Source organism: Bubalus bubalis, chromosome 14 (genome assembly GCF_019923935.1).
Source record: "Bubalus bubalis isolate 160015118507 breed Murrah chromosome 14, NDDB_SH_1, whole genome shotgun sequence".
Taxonomy (NCBI): Eukaryota; Metazoa; Chordata; class Mammalia; order Artiodactyla; family Bovidae; genus Bubalus; species Bubalus bubalis.
This window is the reverse complement of record NC_059170.1, coordinates 50,468,196-50,489,536: the sequence shown is the minus strand read 5'-3', so window position 1 is coordinate 50,489,536 and position 21,341 is coordinate 50,468,196. Positions and strand designations below refer to the sequence as shown.

The following is a 21,341-nucleotide window of genomic DNA, read 5'->3' as shown; positions in this document are numbered from 1 at the left end:
ACATCATACAGACAGAAGCAAAGATTGACTTCTTCGGGCTTTTGGGGGTTGGGTTTTTTGGGTTTTTTAAGTTTGAGTTAAGTCTAACTGGAGGGGAGAGAATGATTTTCTATTTTTGCATTTATTCTTTAGTATACATCTCCTGGGGTTTTCAACTCTGTCTTTTGCTTTCCTTGTACAGTGCTACTTTGTCTTATTCTCCCCCAAACATTCCTTATTGATCCTTGGACTGGAGTAACCTTAGGTTCCCCCTCCCTTTATGAAAAGTATTTCCACATGGAAATGATGAAGGAAGGAGTATAAAAAACACTTTAACACTGATATATGTCCAAAGGGATTGTTAAAGAAAAGACTTATTTCTGAATCACATTGGCTTTGTTTTTAGTAATTCATACTTTAGGGTATGACTTTTATCATAGAAATGAGAATGTCAGTGAATAAGATTATTTTTTACTCTACCATTTCTACCCTCCCCTGACCTGTTTCTCATTTCTGTGATCTTCACTTTCATCTTGTTTCTTTCAAGTTCCTTCTCTCTAGTTTGTCATTTTGGACCCTCATTTTACCTTACTTGGCAGTCAGTTCAGTTCAGTCGCTCAGTCATGTCTGACTCTTTGCCACCCCATAAACCGCAGCATGCCAGGCCTCTCTGTCCATCACCAACTCCTGAAGTCTACCCAAAACCATGTCCATTGAGTCAGTGATGCCATCCAGCCATCTCATCCTCTGTCGTCCCCTTTTCCTCCTGTCCTCAATCTTTCCCAGCATCAGGGTCTTTTCAAATGAGTCAGCTCTTTGCATCAGGTGGCCGAAGTATTGGAGTTTCAGCTTCAACATCAGTCCTTCCAATGAACACCCAGGACTGATCTCCTTTAGGATGGACTGGTTGGATCTCTTTGCAGTCCAAGGGACTCGCAAGAGTCTTCTCCAACACCACAGTTCAAAAGCATCAGTTCTTCGGCACTCAGCTTTCTTCACAGTCCAACTCTCACATCTGTACATGACCTCTGGAAAAACCATAGCCTTGACTAGACAGACCTTTGTTGGCAAAGTAATGTCTCTGCTTTTGAATATGCTATCTATGTTGGTCATAATTTTCCTTCCAAGGAGTAAGCGTCTTTTCATGTCATGGCTGCAGTCACCATCTGCAGTGATCTCGGAGCCCCAAAAAATAAAGTCTGACACTGTTTCCACTGTTTCCCCATCTATTTGCCATTTAGTGATGGGACTGGTTACCATAATCTTAGTTTTCTGAATGTTGAGCTATAAGCCAGCTTTTTCACTCTGCTCTTTCACTTTCATCAAGAGGCTCTTTAGTTCTTCATTTTCTGCCATAAGGGTAGTGTCATCTGCATATCTGAGGTTATGATATTTCTCCTGACAATCTTGATTCCAGCTTGTGCTTCTTCCAGCCCAGCGTTTCTCATGATGTACTCTGCATATAAGTTAAATAAGCAGGGTGACAATATACAGCCTTGACGTACTCCTTTTCCTATTTGGAACCAGTCTGTTGTTCCCTGTCCAGTTCTAACTGTTGCTTCCTGACCTGCATACAGGTTTCTTAAGAGACAGGTCAGGTGGTCTGGTATTCCCATCTCTTTCAGAATTTTCCACAGTTTATTGTGATCCACACAGTCAAAGGCCTTGGCATAGTCAATAAAGCAGAAATAGATGTTTTTCTGAAACTCCCTTGCTTTTTTGATGATCCAGTGGATGTTGGCAATTTGACCTCTAGTTCCTCTGCCTTTTCTAAAACCAGCTTGAACATCTGGAAGTTCATGGTTCACATATTGCTGAAGCCTGGCTTGGAGAATTTTGAGCATTACTTTACTAGCATGTGAGATGAGTGTAGTTGTGTGGTACATTGAGCATTCTTTGGCATTGCCTTTCTTTGGAATTGAAATGAAAACTGACCTTTTCCAGTCCTGTGGCCACTGCTGAGTTTTCCAAATTTGCTGACATACTGAGTGCAGCACTTTCACAGCATCATCTTTTAGAATTTGAAATAGCTAAAGTGGAATTCCATCACCTCCACTAGCTTTGTTCGTAGTGTTGCTTCCTAAGGCCCACTTGACTTCACATTCCAGGATGTCTGGCTCTAGGTGAGTGTGAGTGATCACACCATTGTGATTATCTGGGTCGTGAAGATCTTATTTGTACAGTTCTTCTGTGTATTCTTGCCACCTCTTAATATCGTCTGCTTCTGTTAGGTCCATACCATTTCTGTCCTTTATTGAGCCCATCTTTGCATGAAATGTTCCCTTGGTATCTCTGATTTTCTTGAAGAGATCTCTAGTCTTTGCCATTCTATTTTCTTCTTCTTATTTCTTTGCATTGATCCCTGAGGAAGGCTTTCTTATCTCTCCTTGCTATTTTTTGGAACTCTGCATTCAAATGGGAATATCTTTCCTTTTCACCTTTGCTTTTCATTTCTCTTCTTTTCATAGCTATTTGAAAGGCCTCCTCAGACAGCCATTTTGCTTTTTTGCATTTCTTTTTCTTGGAGAAGGTCTTGATTCCAGGCTCCTGTACAATGTCACAAACCTCCGTCCATCGTTCATCAGGCACTGTCTACTAGTCCCTTAAATCTATTTCTCACTTCCACTGTATAATCATAAGGGATTTGATTTAGGTCATATGTGAAAGGTCTAGTGGTTTTCCCCAGTTTCTTCAGTTTAAGAATGGGGCATAATTGAAAAGTGGTCCTTTGTTTGAGCTTCGTTCTGGGGATCAGAGCAAAGACTTATAACTTCAGTAAGAGGTGTCTGAAAAGTGAAAGTGAAAGTCACTAAGTTGTGTCCAACTCTTTGCGACCCCATAGACTATACAGTCCATGGAATTCTTGAGGCCTGAATACTGGGGTGGGTAGCCTTTCCCTTCTCCAGGGGATCTTCCTAACCCAGGGATCGAGCCCAAGTCTCCTGAATTGCAGGCGGATTCTTTACCAGGTGAGCTACAAGGAAAGCCCAGGAGATGTCTACTGTCAGTCAAATTAATCCTGGTTGAATCATCATATTTGTTTCAACTCTAGTAGCATTGTTTCTTCAAGGGGCACTGGTATCATTTGCATAATTCTTCATTTATATTGCTCTGTCCACTTTACAGAACAGTTGGCATCCCTGGCTCCCACTTCTAAGTGGCATTAGCACTCTGCCCCATTAGAAAACTACAAATTCCAGATGCCCCTACTTCAAAGCAACTGACCCACATGATCTCAGTATCCTCCTAAGAGTCTCTTGGCTTCTTCCAATTTAGGTTTTATTTGCTGATACCATGTTTTCCTCAGACATAGCTCAGATGCCACGCTCCTTTGCCCAAAGAAAACTTAAACTTTTCAAGCATCTACTGATTTCTTTCTTTTTCTGTGCACAGTTAGGATCCTTGTGTGTCTTTTTCTTTCTGTTAGTGTGCAGCTAACAATAATTTTCCTATTCTAGCTGCCTCCTCCATGAATTCCCATCCAGAAATATCCCCTTTCCTTATACTACCAAGCACTTTGTCATGTCTTGTCTCCATATGGCTCTAGCATTTCATTTTGTATTGCATTCATTTGTGTATCTGTCTTCCACTAGATTTTTTCCATCTGTCACAGTGTTGAGCACAGAATGTGCACACAATAGGTATTCAGTAAATCTGTCGAATGAATAAATGTTACCATGTATAGTTATGTCCACATTTCATCCCCTTTTTGGTTAGCAAGTGATAAAAGGTTTTTTTTTTTTTTTTTTTTTTAACTTGTGTATGTTTTAAAAACCAGTTAGTCAGTGTTTTTTGGATAAAATAGATATTTTTATTCCTTCCTACAGCTTCTGGCATCTACCAGAAGAGATCAAGATAATATGCAGACTGAACTGAATCGCCTTCAGGCAGAAAATGATGCTTCTAAGGAAGAAGTAAAGGAAGTTTTACAAGCCTTGGAAGAACTTGCTGTCAACTATGATCAGAAGTCTCAGGAAGTTGAAGACAAAACTAAGGAATATGAATTACTTAGTGATGAGCTGAATCAGAAATCGGTAGGATACAGTTTTTTTTCTTAATACTTTGGTAAATTATTCTTAATTGGAAAGTTACCTGAGTAAATTATTTCTGTAAAAGCTTAAGACTGATAACATCGATTCTTCAAGAACTCAAGTGTCAACTTTATTTCCTCCCATATATGAAGCTTTAAGGTGGAGGAAGAGGGTTATTTTTTTAGTTTCTAAAGGTCTATTAATATGTAGTTAAAGTGGTATTTTAATTGGCTACATATTGGCTACTCCAGTTATTAGTCTACTGTTAAAAGAAAAAAAAGTTGACTACTAGTTGCCCAGTAAAATTATTGGCCAACTGTTCAAACTATGATTTTTAAAATGTGCACAAAAAGCAAACTAGCAGGATATATGACTTCATGTAACTTACATTTTGTTCACTGTTAAATTTCCAATACCTGGACCAGTGTCTTCTAGGACAGTGTAATAGCTTCATCATGGTTCCCCAGGAAATGAAGATTTTTGTTTTCATCACTGTAAGGCAAGAGTCCCTGCCCTCTGGCAGTGATGCCAGAAATAGTACACAACTGTGACTGCTTCTGCAATATTTTGAGCATCACCATGGATGAGCTCTCTTTTTCTTAAAGTTTTGTTGTTAATGCTGGCTTCTTGTTTAGAAATCATATTTAAAGTTGGACATAGGATCAGTGCTCATCAGCTGTTTCCCTGTCACATCAAGTGTTTAAAGGAAAGCAATCAGTGCTACAAAATGACATTTTTGAAAGCCTTTCTGCTCCTGGAGAAGTTCCTTTTCCCTTTTTGATCTCCCAAGTTACGTTTAGCTTGAAGTTGTAATTAATACCATGGAAATCAGAATACCTTTATAACTCTTAACTGAGTTGCATTACTAGCAAACCTAATTTCTGTTTGGACAAATGATAGGAGTTTCCTAAAACTCTGTAAACTGTAAGTTGGTCCTTAACCACTGACTTCAGCCTTTATGACGTTCTGTTTGTGTCCCAGTTTCTATATGAGCACTGTATTGGTAAGGAGTTAGAAACCCCTAAAGTGGTCTGCATCTTTTTATATACTTAAGAGTATTGCTGTTCAGTTGTTAGAAATATTGTCTGGTAATTTGGACTTGGTGGTATATTGTGGATCACACTGAGTGAACTCACAATCTGCTGGTTTTCAGACACTTAAGGAAATGACCAGAAGAAATGAGCAGCTGAAACAATGGTATCTTTACTAAAAGATACTGATTAAAAGTCAACAACTTGCATTAAAAATACAGTATATGATCTGTGACACAACTAACAGTTTTAAAGCAGGCAGGTTCAGTTGAATTTTCAAAATTGTGGTGACTTTGTTGCTGGTAAGCCAGCTATTGTTTTAAATTTATGATTATAGTAATTCATATAGTAATGCTACTTCACTGTCTCCTGGATAATTGCGTGTATCATAGTACAAAAGTAGTAGTAATTATCAGGTGAATTCTTCTCAGAAACTAAATACTATATAAAACGCAGATAAAACTTAATCAGCCATGTAGAAGACTTATCAGTTCCATACTAACATATATTTTCTCAGACTGTTTCCGAAGGTAATAAATGAAAATAAAATCTAGTTAATTTGAAAGTTTTCCACTTCTAGGTAGAAAACATCCAATCTCAAAAATTAGTGAAGTAATACAAACTGTCTGCTCTTGATGGAGCTACAATATGGCTACTTTACATGGTCCTCTTAGGCCTAAAATACATTTTAAATTTGAGCTGAGAGCTAGCCCAGAACTCAGTAGAGAATTCAAGAAAATTAAAGCAGAAAATAATGGTTTTGTGAGTACTGAATGAAAGTGAAAGTGAAGTCGCTCAGTAGTGTCCGACTCTTTGCAACCCCATGGACTGCAGCCTACCAGGCTCCTCCGTCCATGGGATTCTCCAGGCAAGAATACTGGAGTGGGTTGCCATTTCCTTCTCCAGGGGATCTTCCCAACCCAGGGATCGAACCCAGGTCTCCCACATTGCAGGCAGTCGCTTTAACCTCTGAGCCACCAGGGAAGGTGACTGAATGAATATACCTGTCAATATTTGAGTTGATCTTTCATTTAATAGATTTCACTGTACCTTTTGTGTTTTGTTCTATTAGGCAAGTTTAGCAAGTATAGATGCTGAGCTTCAGAAACTTAAGGAAATGACCAACCACCAGAAAAAAAGAGCAGCAGAGATGATGGCATCTTTACTAAAAGACCTGGCAGAAATAGGAATTGCTGTGGGAAACAACGACGTAAAGGTAATTACAACTACCTGAGAGGAAGCATGATTATCTGTATAGAACTCAAGCTTTCATTTTTCACAAAGCCCTTTTCATACCTGTCATCTCCTCCTCCAAGACCCATCTGTAGTAGAGGGTATTAGCTTCATTTTAATAGATGAGGAAGAGGGAGAGAATAAAGGGTCCTCAAGGAGACATGCTCGGTCAGTAGCATTTATCTGGACTACATGTTTGGTTTTCTTCTCTATGCACTTAGAAATTATTGTTAATAAATTACTACACATAAAGTGTGTAATTGAAACAATAGCTCCAGGAGTAAACTAAGTAAATTAGCTTCTGATTGTGAGCACTGCTAATTAATTCTTTATATTTGGAAATTTTTTAAGCATACAGTAGTAAACAGGACAATACTGTGAACCTCAGAGTTAATCAGTTATCAAAATTTTGCTACATTTTTTCTTTTCTAATAATCTTCAGGGTGCGGATACTTAGTTATATTAGCACTAGTGTGTAGTTAAAAAAAAAATTGCAACCTGGTAGATTTTAAAATTTAGATCAAAAATACAAGCTAGACTCTTAACTGAAAAAACATGCACATAACATGAAAGATTTCTGTATTGCAGTAGATATTTGTATGGACTTCCTTTTTTTAAAATTAAGGTCTAATTATAGTGACAAGGAGAGCAAATTTATACTTGAGTTTGTAGTGAAAGCCAGCTAAGCAGCCCTGTTTAAGAGTTGGAAATGAAATAAAAGCTTTCACTGTGGAGCACACTTTCCTTCTGTTGTTATTCCAAACTATTGTTTATTGATGGAGGCAAGGATTCATTCTCATAATTGTGTCGTTTCTTAATGCTGGCTCACCTGATCAGAACAGAAGTGCATTGTTAAACATTGAATGATGTGACTTGCTCTTTCTTCACTGTCAGTCGAACATCCTGCCCTATCCTGTTTGTGGTGAAGTATGTGAGATTGATTACATTCTGTTGGAATCTTCCAGTATAAAAAAAGTAGATTTCCTTCATATTCTGAACACTGCAAACATGTTCAAATTTTTCTTTGTAAATTTGTGCCTTGTTTTTAGAAAAATCCATCCATTTCATTGAAGAAGAAAATGACAACCCACTCCAGTATTCTTGCCTAGAAAATTCCATGGACAGAGGAGCCTGTCAGGCTACAGTCCATGGCATCACAAAGAGTCGGACATGACTGAGCAACTAACGCTTTTCACTTTTTTCATCCATTTCATGTTAATTTAGTAAGTGAAAAAGTGGTAAAGGTAGAGAAAATAAAGAGTAAGACTGGCTTATGTCTTATGGCAGAGCCAGTGATAACCAGACATCTAAACCGCTTTTGTCACTAAACCATTGCAGTATTTTGAAAACAAGTCAGACTTGCAGATAGGTTCTTTAAAAAGAAAAAATGGATCCTCAATTTTCTTGTGTTTTGCATGTAATTCTTTTCCTGTTAAACATCATCAGTAAGCGCTGCTTGAGTTCTCCTTGTTTCGCATGTTTTGCATTATGTTTCACTCTTTGTGTTATACAAGTCTCTGTATTTTGATGAATGCATAATACAGATTCACCATTGCAATATCAGAATCATTTCATGGTCCTAACAAGTTGCTTGTGCTTTATCTGCTCATCCCTCTCCCTTGAATCACTAGCAAACATTGATCTTTTTAACTGTCTCTAGTTGTGCCATTTCCAGAATGTCATATAAGTGGAATCATACAGTATTAGCTGTTTCAGACTGGCTTCTTTTACTTCAGTTCAGTTCAGTCGCTCAGTCGTGTCCGACTCTTTGTGACCCCATGAATTGCAGCACACCAGGCCTCCCTGTCCATCACCAACTCCTGAAGTTCACTTAAACTCACGTCCATCGAGTCGGTAATTCCATCCAGCCATCTCATCCTCTGTCGTCCCCTTCTCCTCCTGACCTCAATCCCTCCCAGCATCAGAGTCTTTTCCAATGAGTCAACTCTTCGCATGAGGTGGCCAAAGTACTGGAGTTTCAGCTTTAGCATCATTCCTTCCAAAGAAATCCCAGGGCTGATCTCCTTCAGAATGGACTGGCTGGATCTCCTTGCAGTCCAAGGGACTCTCAAGAGTCTTCTCCAACACCACAGTTCAAAAGCATCAGTTCTTCGGCACTCAGCTTTCTTCACAGTCCAACTCTAACATCTATACATGACCACTGGAAAAACCATAGCCTTGACTAGACGGACCTTTGTTGGCAAAGTAATGTCTCTGCTTTTGAATATGCTATCTAGGTTGGTCATAACTTTCCTTTCAAGGAGTAAGCGTCTTTTAATTTCATGGCTGCAGTCACCATCTGCAGTGATTTTGGAGCCCCCAAAAATAAAGTCTGACACTGTTTTCCACTGTTCCCCCATCTTTTTCCCATGAAGTGATGGGACCAGATGTCGTGATCTTCGTTTTCTGAATGTTGAGCTTTAAGCCAACTTCTTCACTCTCCACTTTCACTTTCATCAAGAGGCTTTTTAGCTCCTCTTCACATTCTGCCGTAAGGGTGGTGTCATCTGCATATCTGAGGTTATTGATATTTCTCCCAGCAATCTTGATTCCAGCTTGTGCTTCTTCCAGCCCAGCGTTTCTCATGATGTACTCTGCATAGAAGTTAAATAAGCAGGGTGACAATATACAGCCTTGACGTACTCCTTTTCCTATTTGGAACCAGTCTGTTGTTCCCTGTCCAGTTCTAACTGTTGCTTCCTGACCTGCATACAGGTTTCTCAAGAGGCAGGTCAGGTGGTCTGGTATTCCCATTTCTTTCAGAATTTTCCACAGTTTATTGTGATCCACATTTAAGGTTTTTCCATGTCATCTTTTAGCTTGATAGCTCATTTCATTTTTGTATGTAAAAGAAAATGAAAGTGTTAGTTGCTCAGTCGTGTCTGACTCTTTCCGATCCCATGGACTGTAGCCTGCCAGGCTCTGTCCATGGAATTCTCCAGACAAGAATAGTGGAGTGGATTGTCATTCCCTTCTCCCTGGGATCTTCCAGACCCAGGGATTGAACCTGATGTCCTGCATTGCAGGCAGATTCTTCACCATTTGAGCCACCAGGGAAGCCCTTTTGTATGTAGGTAGGTACCTGTTGAAGGCCACTTTGGTTACCTCCAGTTTAAAGCTGCTGTAAACAGACATTCATGTGCAGGTTTTTCTGAGTACATAAGTTTTTGATTCGATGGGTTAAAATAACTAAGAGCATGATTGCTAGATCATAGGTTAAGACTATATTAACTTAGTAAGAAAGTCCCAAACTGTGTTCGAAATTGGCTTATAGCATTTTTTGTTCCCACCAGCAATAAAATGAAAGTTCTATTAATTCACATCCTCACCAGTATTTGATGTCATCATTTTTTTGGTTTGAGCCTTTTTAATAGTTGTGTGACATTATCATACAGTTTTGGTGTTTTTGTTTTTAATTGAAGGATAATTGCTTTACAGTATTGTGTTGGTGTCTGCTATACATAAACATGAGTCAGTCATAGCACACTGTTGTTTAATTTGCGTTTTGGACTCTTTATTTTCTTACCTTGAATTTTAAGAGTTCTGTTTGTGTGTTTTGAATAATAGTCCTTCATTAGGTTTGTGTTTTGCAGATATTTCTCCCAGTCTGGCTTTTTTTTTTTTTTTTTTTTTAATTTTATTTTACTGGCTTATCTTTTTAATGAAGTCTAGCTTGCCATTCTTTTTCTTCATGGATTGTGGTTTTGGTGTTACACTTTAAAACCTCATCTCCAAACCCACGGTCACCTAGATTTTCTCATTTGTTTATCTTCTAGAAGTTTTTTGGTTTTGAATTTACATTTAGGTATATGATCTATTGGGAGTTCATTTTTTTCTATGAGGTATTTACATGTGGGCGACTAGTTTTTCCATCAGTTTAATAAAAAGACTGTCCATTTTCCATTTAATTCCCTTTGTCCTCTGTCAGAGATTATTTGACTGTGTCTGTATGCTATTCCTAGGCTTTCGATTCTTTTCTAATAAACCTATTTGTTCTTTTGTCAGTACCATGTCATCTTAATAACTGGAGGTTTAGTAAGTCTTGAAGTTGGGTAGTGTCAGTCCTTCAACTTTGTTGTTCCTCAGTATTATGTTGGCTGTTCCTTTTAAGTGATAATATGAATGACATCAGAAAGAGAGGTTTTTAGTTTCAGATTCCCTTTTTTTTTAATTTTATTTTTATTTTTAAACTTTACAATCTTGTATTAGTTTTGCCAAATATCAAAATGAATCCGCCACAGGTATACATGTGTTCCCCATCCTGAACCCTCCTCCCTCCTCCCTCCCCATACCCTCCCTCTGGGTCGTCCCAGTGCACCAGCCCCAAGCATCCAGTATCGTGCATCGAACCTGGACTGGCGACTCGTTTCATACATGATATTATACATGTTTCAATGCCATTCTCCCAAATCTCCCCACCCTCTCCCTCTCCCACAGAGTCCATAAGACTGATCTATACATTAGTGTCTCTTTTGCTGTCTCATACACAGGGTTATTGTTACCATCTTTCTAAATTCCCTATATGCGTTAGTATACTGTACTGGTGTTTTTTTTTCTGGCTTACTTCACTCTGTATAATAGGCTCCAGTTTCATCCACCTCAGTAGAACTGATTCAAATGTATTCTTTTTAATGGCTGAGTAATACTCCATTGTGTATATGTACCACAGCTTTCTTATCCATTCATCTGCTGATGGGCATCTAGGTTGCTTCCATGTCCTGGCTATTATAAACAGTGCTGCGATGAACATTGGGATACACGTGTCTCTTTCCCTTCTGGTTTCCTCAGTGTGTATGCCCAGCAGTGGGATTGCTGGATCATAAGGCAGTTCTATTTCCAGTTTTTTAAGGAATCTCCACACTGTTCTCCATAGTGGCTGTACTAGTTTGCATTCCCACCAACAGTGTAAGAGGGTTCCCTTTTCTCCACACCCTTTCCAGCATTTATTGCTTGTAGACTTTTGGATCGCAGCCATTCTGACTGGCTCAGATTCCCTTGTTTCCTTGTTTTGCTAATATATTGGAAAGTGATTGACTTTTGATAAGTTAATCTTGTATCCTGTAATGTTGCTGTAATGGCTTGTTAGTTCCAGGAGTTTTTCTTTAAACAGTCATGTTATCTGCACACAAAGACAAGCTTACTTCTTTCTTCTCAAGCTCCTTATTTTTAATTTGAAGTATAGTTGATTTACAATATTGTGTTAATTTCTCCTGTAAACCAGGGTGATTGATTTATACATAGATACACATTCTTTTTCATATACTTTTTCCAGTATGATTTAGCACAGAATATTTAAGATATATCCCTGTGCTATACAGTAGGACCTTGTTGTTTATCCAGTCTATATATACTAGTTTGCATCTGCTAATCCCAACCTCCCACTCTCTCCTTCCCCCCTCCTCCCCCCACCCGCCCCACCCCCTCACCCACTCCCCACTGCCCCTTGGCAAGTACTAGGTGATGCCCAGAAGTGGGACTAACTGCTGGATCATATGGTAATTCTATTTTTAGTTTATTTTGAGAAACCTCCATAGTGTTCTCCATAGTGGCTGCAGCAGTTTACATTCTCACCAGCAGCGTAGGAGGGTTCCCTTTTCTCCACACCCTCTCCAGCATTTGTTATTTGTAGACTTTTTAATGTAGGCCATTCTGACCAATATTAGGTGGTACCTCATTGTATTTTTGATTTGCATTTCTCTAATAATTAGTGGTATTAAACATCTTTTCATGTGCCTTTTGGCTATCTGTATTTCCTCTTTGGAGAGATGTCTAAGTCTTCTGCCTCTTATGGGGGGTGAGGTGTTTTGTTGTTGAGTTGTGTGAGCTGTTTGTGTATTTTGGAAATTAAGCCCTTGATGGCCTCATCATTTGCATATATTTTCTGCCATTCTGTAGGTTGTCTTTTTGTTTTGATTATGGTTTCCTTTTCTTTGCAAAAGCTTGTAAGTTTGATTAGGTCCCATTTGTTTGCTTTTGCTTTCTGCTGCCTTGGGATACTGAACTTAAGAAAACATTGCTGTGATTTGTCAGAGAATATTTTGCCTATTATCTCTTCTAGTTTTATGGTGTCATGTCTAATGTTTAAGTCTTTAAGCCCTTTTATTTTATTTTATTTTATTTGAGTTTATTTTTGTGCATGGTGTGAAGGAGTCTTAACTTCATTGATTCATCTGGCTGTCCAACTTTCTCAACACCATTTGCTAAAAGACTTTTTCCCATTGTATGTTCTTTTTATCTTTGTCAGAGGTTAATTGTCCATAGGTGTGGGTTTATTTCTGGGTTCTCTGTGCCAGTATCATGCTTTTCTGCTGACTGTAGCTTTGTAGTATTATCTGAAGTCTGGGAGGGTTATACCTCCTGCTTTTTCCTTAGGATTGCTTTGGCAATTCTAGATCTTATGGTTTCATATAAATTTTAGGATTATTTAGTTCTGTGATGAATGTCATGGGTAATTTGATAGTAATCCCATTAAATCTATAGCTTGCTCTGGGTAATATGGCCATTTTAACAATATTAATTCTTCCAGTTCAAGAACATGGAATATCTTTCCATTTCTTTGAATAAACATCAGTTTCCTTTATTAATGTTTTGTAGTTTTCAGCATGTAAGTCTTCTGCCTACATGGTTCAGGTTTATTCCTGTTTTATATGTTTATTGATATGATTTTAAAGGATACTGGGGTTTTTTACATTGCCTTTCTGATATTTTATTATTAATGTAAAGAAATGCAACCAGTTTCTATATGTTAATTTGTATCCTGCTACCTTGCTGAATTCATTTTATCAATTCTAGTTTTTGTGTGGATTCTGTAGGGTTTTCTATATATAGTATATTATCTACATATGATAATTTTACCTGTTTCAGTTTGGATATCTTTTATTTCTTTTTCTTGTCTGGTTGATGTGGTTAGAACTTCCAGTACTATATTGAATAGAATTGGTGAGGGTAGGCATCCTTGTCTTGTTCCAGATGTTAGTGGGAGGGTCAAGCTCTATTTTTGTGTTTTATTTTTATGTTTTGGGGTTTGGGGAATTTCTTTGGTCATACTGTGTGGCTTGTGGGATCTTAGTTCCCCAACCAGGGATTGAACCCGGGGTCCAGCAGTGAAAGTGAGTCCTAACCACTCAACCACTGGGGAATTTACCTGAGCTCCTTATTTTTTGACACTGAATATTGTACTGGAATTTTGTAATGAAACTCATGAAAGTTACTAAGGAATGTGCACTGACCACAGTTCCTCCTTAGTGAACTTAAAAATCATTCTTTTCCAGTCACCTAAACATCATTATTTGTTAAGTTTTGAACTGGACTTAACACATAAACAGTAAATTTACTGAGCGCCTTTGAGGAAGAAATCCACAAAGTGAAAGAGGCAGAGTTTATTAGTTTTGTTTGTTTATATGTTATATTTTTTTTCCCTGTAGGCGTGTGTTAACATTAAGTTTAGAAGGTAAGGAAGGCAAAAATTAAGCTCTCCTTTACTTACCCTTTAGTAAAAACAATATTTAATAAAAGTTCCAAACTTCCTACAAATGTTGAATAATATTAAAAGTATTTAATTTTGTTTAAGATTTTAGAACCTAATTGGATAAACACACACAAAAAACCTTTTTTTATCTTTCATTTCTGTTTCTCCTTTTCTCACAGCAGCCTGAGGGAACTGGCATGATAGATGAAGAATTCACTGTTGCAAGGCTCTACATTAGCAAAATGAAGTCAGAAGTAAAAACCATGGTAAAACGCTGCAAACAGTTAGAAAGCACACAAACTGAGAGCAACAAGAAAATGGAAGAAAATGAAAAGGAGTTAGCAGCATGCCAGCTTCGTATCTCTCAAGTATGTGTTACAGAACAGACCTTCCTCATTTTTTTGAACAGCCACATAATAAATTTTATTTATTGTTAAAGTTCTAAGAAAAATGACCTTTTGTAGGTTATTTTGAGTAACAACATTAAGCAGTTAATTCAGCTACTTTTTCCTACTCTAGCTGCAGTGTGATAACATGAATGATTTAACTGGGTTATATTTGGTGACATGTATATGTTAAGTATAGGAATTTACTAGAAAGCTGTGACTGATGACTACTGAATCTGGAATAATTCTAGCATAAGCAAAACTGCAGGGCCAGTTATATGGCTTTGGCAACTAAATGGATGAGACCATTCAGCAGGATAGGAATTGGAGGAGAAAGGTAGAGGTTAATGTTAGTTGGAGATAACAGTAAGAATATTACTTCATAAATCAGCCTTTAAAGTGCCTTGTTTTGTAAGTGTTAGAAACTGCACAGATGATCATTTCATTGATTAAATTCTTCATCATTATAAAAACTTGCCCCTGAACATTTTGGTCTTAAGTATCTTGTTCTGTAAGTTTATTTTATGTTCAATATAGTGATAAATCTTGCTTACTCTCAAATATTCTGAACAACTGAGTGTGTATGAGAGGTTTGCCTCCATTCATTGGCTCCACTTCATAACAGTTTATTTTCCTCAAAAGCATGAAGCCAAAATCAAATCATTGACTGAGTATCTTCAAAATGTGGAGCAAAAGAAAAGACAGCTGGAGGAGTCTGTTGATTCCCTCAGTGAAGAGCTAGTCCAGCTTCGAGCACAAGGTACTCTCTTCCAGTTATTCGTGAGTTATATCTACGTTATAAACTGTTACTGACTCCAGTATGATTGTAGTAAACATATTCACACTGATGGAGAATACACTAGTAGGAATACAGACCAATTGGAATAGTAAATATTACATTTTAGTGTGGCTTTGAAATTGTTTTTGAATATGGAAGTGACCAATCTAGGAATTTCTAAGTTGTGTGTGTGTGTGTGCACGCACGTGTGCATGTCCCGTGTGCACCTGTCCTGACACAGGGGACTTAGAAAGCTGTCTTGCTTCCCTATACACACTAGCCCATCTATTCCAGAATTTGGCCAAAAAAATAAAGGAAACCATAATATCAATACAAAGAATATAACTACGGTTAACTAATCAGTATGTACTGAGTAAAATTTACTATGTGGCATTTGGGTAATTTAAAGTCAAGTACTGTTAAGGAAAGTTGTTTGGTCAGTCATGTCTGACTCTTCTGTGACCATAGCTTGCCAGGCTCCTCTGTCCATGGGATTTTCCAGGCAAGAATACTAGAGTGGGTTGCCATTTCCTTCTCCAAGGAATCTTGCCCACCCAGGGATCGAACCCACGTCTCCTGTGTTGACAGGAGGATTCTTTACCACTGAGCCACCAGAGAAAGCCCATTAAGGAACCTAGCTTCATAAAACCCATTTGCCCCTTGGTTTGTATCACGAACTCTCTTCTGTTTTCTCTTCCAACCCAAACAGAGAAAGTGCATGAAATGGAAAAGGAGCACTTGAATAAAGTTCAGACAGCAAATGAAGTTAAGGTAAGTTTGATGTAACATTGGACTCTAAAGGCTTTAATTCATCATTATTAATCATGATTAATCTGACTTAAAATCCTTTCCCCCAATTATTTTAGCAAGCTGTTGAACAGCAGATCCAAAGCCATAGAGAAACTCATCAAAAACAAATTAGTAGTTTGAGAGATGAAGTCGAGGCAAAAGAAAAACTTATTACTGATCTTCAAGAGTAAGTGTGCTTTCCTTTCTTCTGAGGTAGTAGAAACTAACTTGGAAAGACTTGCCTGTTTAGACAGGAGGACATAAAAGGTCACTGGTGGGTAATATATCCTTATTTCTAATGTTTCTAACCTGCATTTTTCTTTGAAACAATTTTTGACTTGAAAATAAAGAATCTTCATTTGTGAGAACTTCTAGTTCCAGTGGAAGTTTTTGAAAATTTTTCTTAGGTCTTTTGATGTAGATATTCAGTAAAAAAAATATTGCCCAACTTTAACCGTTATTTCAGATAAACATCACTGTCTTCTCCAGATCCTTTCCTTAACGTTTTTAAAAAATAATTATTTATTTTAGGCTGCATTGTCTCTTGTTTGGGGCATGCAGGCCTCTCTAATTGTGGTGTATGGCTCTAGGGAGTCTGGGCTCTGTAGTTTGTAGCACTCAGGATCTCTAGTTGAGGCATGAGAGCTCAGTTGCCCCATAGCATATGGGGTCTTAGTTCCCCAACCAAGGATTGAACCCAGGTTCCTGCATTGCAAGGTGGATTCTTAACCAGTGGACCACCAGGGAATTCCTGAGAAAAACTTTACGAAAACTGTGGGTTTTAAAAATGTTTCTTTTAATAGAAGTGGTTGTCTTAGTTTTTCTAGAACATATTTTTCTTACTTCCACAGCCATACACATATAGCATAGAATTGATAGAAATTTGAGGTCTTTGACCAAATCATGATTTGAGTAGGAGGCAAAGGAGAGTAACAAAAAATGATGACAAAGCTTGGGACATGGAACTTTTTGTTAATGGATTTAGGGAAAGAATTCAGGAGAATGAAACATAACGAAATCAAGATATGGTTTTAAATCAAACTGAAAAATATCATATGGCTGAATGTGGCCAGATCCTCTTTCTGCCTCTGTGGATGGCAGCCTAAAGAGGAGGCCTGATGTATGTGAATGGTGAGACTACAGAATTTAAGACTTTGAAAATTTTTAATTACAGCATTCAGAAAAGGATGATTTTGATCTTGTGAGGTGTTTTTTATTTTGTCAGCCAAAACCAGAAAATGATGTTAGAGCAAGAACGCCTGAGAGTAGAACATGAAAAGTTGAAAGCTACAGATCAGGAAAAGAGCAGAAAACTACATGAACTTACGTGAGTAGATGTTTTGATTCAAGTTTAAAAATAAAAAACTAAATTAGAGAATTGCAGGCTTTTCTCTCAGTTATATTCAGTGGATAAATGTTTCACTTCGCGTAGACGAAGGGGTGTTTTTCTTAAACCCTCTGAATTGGTTTGATTTATACCTAAAAACATGCAATACATTCTTGTACTTTAGTGAAAGCAAGGTCTTATATTTCACTGATAATTAAGATTCAGATTACTTCAAGATCCATCATAAAAATAAACCTAAAGCGCGACATTTAGAAGTTTAGATTTCAGGATCTGCTACAAAAACTGTTTTTGTCAGATTTGATCTTGTGTAAAAACAGATTCTTTTTTGTCTTCAGTAATTTATAATCTGTAATTTTCCTTTAGTCAGAGTTGTTTCTGATATGCTATATGATAATACATATTCTAAAATTCAGAAGGAACCACTCCTTATTCCTTATGCCACATATTCTTTCACTTCTCCCATTGCTATGACAGTTCTTTCCTGATAACCTATAGATTTTAGAAGATTATAAGGCATATAGAAATTTCTTTGAAAGGCTGAACATTGGTAAATTTTTTCAAAATAAGATCTTTTTCATATATGAATTTAAGCATTGATCCTGTCAGATAAAAATATTTGATTGAATACCTGTGCTAAATAAAACTAGAATTTATGGACTCAAAAGCCCATATTTACTGTATTTGTATATTCTCCTACTGTTCAGGGTTATGCAAGATAGACGAGAACAAGCAAGACAAGACTTGAAAGGTTTGGAAGAGACAGTGGTAAGAAAAACTTGGAAATAAATAGGATTGGGGAATATTAATGGATTCTTCCCCTGGTTTTAGTAAATTTGAAGACCAGCTTCTAAAAATTCTGCTTTCTTAATTCAAGGCAAAGGAACTTCAGACTTTACACAACCTGCGGAAGCTCTTTGTTCAGGACCTGGCCACCAGGGTTAAAAAGGTAATAAAACAATACCAGGGTGGATATTTATGTAGTAGTGCTTGTTGTTTTTGTTGTTCATCGCTAAGTCATGTCTGACTCTTTGCAACACCATGGACTGCAGCACACCTTAAAACTCCTCTGACCTCCTCTGTCTCCCGGAGTTTGCTCACAGTCATGTCCGTTGAGCCAGTGATGCTATCTAACCATCACGTCCTCTGCCACCTGCTCCGTTCTCCTTTCGCCTTACAGTAGTGCTTTCTGTGTCTGATTGTATTCACAAGTGAAATAACTTTACATTGTCGTAACAGCTTTGGTAGTAAACTTAGACATTTTATTTGATCCAGTAATACTTTTTCATAGCATTGATGGATGTTTTTCTAGAGCGCTGAGATTGATTCAGATGACACTGGAGGCAGTGCTGCTCAGAAGCAGAAAATCTCCTTTCTTGAAAATAATCTGGAACAACTCACCAAAGTCCACAAACAGGTAATAAAGAGTCTATTCCAATGTCACTGCAATAAAAACTGAGGAGTAACAAGCATTTGAATCTTAAGAGTCCTAAGGATTTTCATACCCTGAGCCATTCTGTTACTCTGTCATGCAATTATATAAATAAACCACTAGCAATTTTTACATTAGTTACTATTTTTAACAGCCTTTTATCAAGAGGCCAGTGAAAAGATGGGTTGTTATTTTCTTTGTAGGGCTTCAGGTCTGTCAGTTTCCTTAATTTATTCATGGTCATTTTTAAATCTCTGGGAGACAAGTCTTTAAGTTAAAATACTGTTGTTGTTGTTTTTGGGGGGAGAGGGGGTCTTCATACATTTAATACCTCAGAGTGTGAAATATATAAAATAACAAGGCAGTTCATTTTTTTTTTTTTTTTTTTTGTAAAGTAGGGACTTCCCTGGCAGTCCAGTGATTAGGACTCTACATTTCCATTATGGGGGTTCAGATTCTATCCCTGGTCAGGGAACCTAAGATCCCACAAGCTATGCAGTGTGGCCAAAAAAAAAAAGAGGAATACTTACTGTGGGGTTTGTTTGTTTTGTTTACTTTTTTCTTTTATTAAGGCTTGATAACATGATTCAGTTACTTAGTTTTTAAGCTCCTTGGCATACTTAATTGTTGTATGTCTTTGTTACTGTAAACCTGGTGTTTGCACTAGAGTGAGATTCAGGAAATTTTAGCCTTTCTTTCAGCACTTATTAAGGACTTGTTTACATTTACTTGTGGATCTTACTGTATCTAAAAGGATTTTCATGTCCACCAGATGAGTCTCTTGATGAAGAGACCTAATGCTATGTTATAACATATTGTCATGGGGGAAAGAACAGTCTCACCAGCCCCTCAATATTGAATGAAATTATATTTGGGGGGAGACATGTGAGTATATTTATAGATACATGTATTATCTGCATGTTGCTGCCTAAATTAAACTAGCTGTGGGAAAACCTTAACGTAAAATGTAGTGTGTTTTTTTTTTTTTTTCCCAAGAGAAGTTACAAAATGTTTATATTTTTTCAAATCATCAGTAAAGCCAGAATCCTTGTTTTCTGTGTCTACCTTTAGCTGGTACGTGATAATGCAGATCTTCGCTGTGAGCTCCCTAAGCTGGAAAAGCGACTCAGAGCTACAGCTGAGAGGGTGAAAGCTTTGGAGTCTGCACTAAAAGAAGCCAAAGAAAATGCATCTCGCGATCGTAAACGCTATCAGCAGGAAGTAGATCGTATAAAGGAAGCAGTCAGATCAAAGAATATGGCCAGAAGAGGACATTCTGCACAGATTGGTTAGTAGGACACAATAAAACCATGAAGCTTTGCTTTGGTTTAAATATTTTTATTTACTTGAGAATGTAATCTGATTTGTCATGTGGTATTTGTTACATTTCCTAGTTTACCAGAGGGTGGCACTGTTGGGAGTGACAAGCGTTGAGGCATAGCCACCTTAGCAGGGGAAGGAGCTAAGTCAGAACTAGATGAGCAAGACTGGTCAGGTTTAGAGAAACCAAGAAGAGCACTGTTATTAAAGCAAGAAGAGACTTGAAAGAAAATGTCATCCAGTATCTTGTGCTTTACTTGTAAAGCAGTGATACAGGAATAAGGTTTTTAAAAAGTTATTAAATTTAACCTTTCAACAAGATTTTTAAGGATTGTATAGGTCCTCGACAAAAGGATGTAACTGAAAAGAAAAAGAGAGATGGAAGAATTTGCTGAGAAACAAAAAGCCAAAGAAAAAACCTTTGGGAATGTGTTGTAAATAAAGACAAGAGACTAAAGTAAGCGTTTGTTTTTCATACTAGCTAAACCTATTCGTCCTGGGCAACATCCAGCAGCTTCTCCAACTCATCCAAGTGCGATTCGTGGAGGAGGTGCATTTGTTCAGAACAGCCAGCCGGTGGCTGTGCGAGGTGGAGGAGGCAAGCAGGTGTAAGCTCCCCACGACACCCGCGGGTTTGTGAGCTCTCTCTGGCTTTTGAATCACAGCTGTCCTTGGGAGGTGTTCAGCAACTGGTGGTTAAATACTTTTTTGGATTCTAACATTAGTAGCATGTTTTCTTTTTTTATATGGGATTCTGAAAGTAACTTACCATGGTTTCCTTTAGAGTTTTTTCATAATTCAAATCATAGTATCTGCATATTCAAATTTGTGTTCTTACTGTTGTTAACCGAATACTGGGTCATTTTTTTAAAGCTCTTAACTGTTGTGTTATCTAGTGTAAATACCATGGTTTTGTGGCTATTTTACTGGATATTTAATTATGTTAATTTTTTAATACTTGGAATTTTCCAGTGTTGAAATTTTCATGTATGAAATTTGAAGTAATGAAACATCTTTTTATGCCTCCTTACTTTCAGATTATTTCCAGAAGATTCCCATAAGTGGAATCACAAGAAAGGGAACATTTGTAAGATTCTTGACACATACTAACTAACACACTGCTATTCCCAGTGACTGTGCTAAATTGTATCCTAGCCAAGGACACTGTCTATTTTGCTGCATCTTTGCCAGTATTAATAGTTTTTTTGTTTTGTTTTGTTTTTAGCAGCAGCAGCATTATTCATGTAATAGTTTCTTTTTTTTTTAATTTTATTTTATTTTTAAACTTTAAATATTATATTAGTTTTTAAATGTCCAGTTTAATAGGCTGGAATAAGCATCTCATTGATTTAGGAATGAATTTGAATTTTTCATATATTTATTGGCCCATTTATATACTTTTTTTTTTCCTGTGTCCTTTGCCATTTTACTCTTGTGAGTGGTTTTTCTGACTGATTTATGAGTTCTTGTTTCTTTGTAAATACAAGTAATAGCTGCACCCTGTCGAAGGATAGACAGTTATCGCAAAGCAAGAAAATAAATATCATCT

The 21,341-nt window shown here is 37.4% G+C and overlaps 1 protein-coding gene across 3 annotated transcripts in view; it reads left to right on the top strand.

Annotated features, from left to right (window-relative positions):
• KIF5B (kinesin family member 5B) overlaps positions 1–21,341 on the top strand; it is a 48,944-nt gene that overhangs the window by 22,671 nt on the left and 4,932 nt on the right. Inside the window, exons 14-25 of one of the 3 annotated variants that reach the window (XM_044928070.2) lie at positions 3,807–4,013; positions 6,114–6,257; positions 13,925–14,110; positions 14,771–14,888; positions 15,616–15,677; positions 15,773–15,882; positions 16,921–17,022; positions 17,748–17,808; positions 17,918–17,989; positions 18,353–18,457; positions 19,544–19,760; positions 20,274–20,400. In XM_044928070.2, coding sequence (XP_044784005.1) covers positions 3,807–4,013; positions 6,114–6,257; positions 13,925–14,110; positions 14,771–14,888; positions 15,616–15,677; positions 15,773–15,882; positions 16,921–17,022; positions 17,748–17,808; positions 17,918–17,989; positions 18,353–18,457; positions 19,544–19,760; positions 20,274–20,400 — 1,511 coding nt within the window. Of the gene's footprint in view, positions 1–3,806; positions 4,014–6,113; positions 6,258–13,921; positions 14,111–14,770; positions 14,889–15,615; positions 15,678–15,772; positions 15,883–16,920; positions 17,023–17,747; positions 17,809–17,917; positions 17,990–18,352; positions 18,458–19,543; positions 19,761–20,273; positions 20,425–21,341 lie in introns of all 3 variants that reach the window. The other 2 variants (XM_006053552.3, XM_025264309.3) reach the window with 2 other exon arrangements.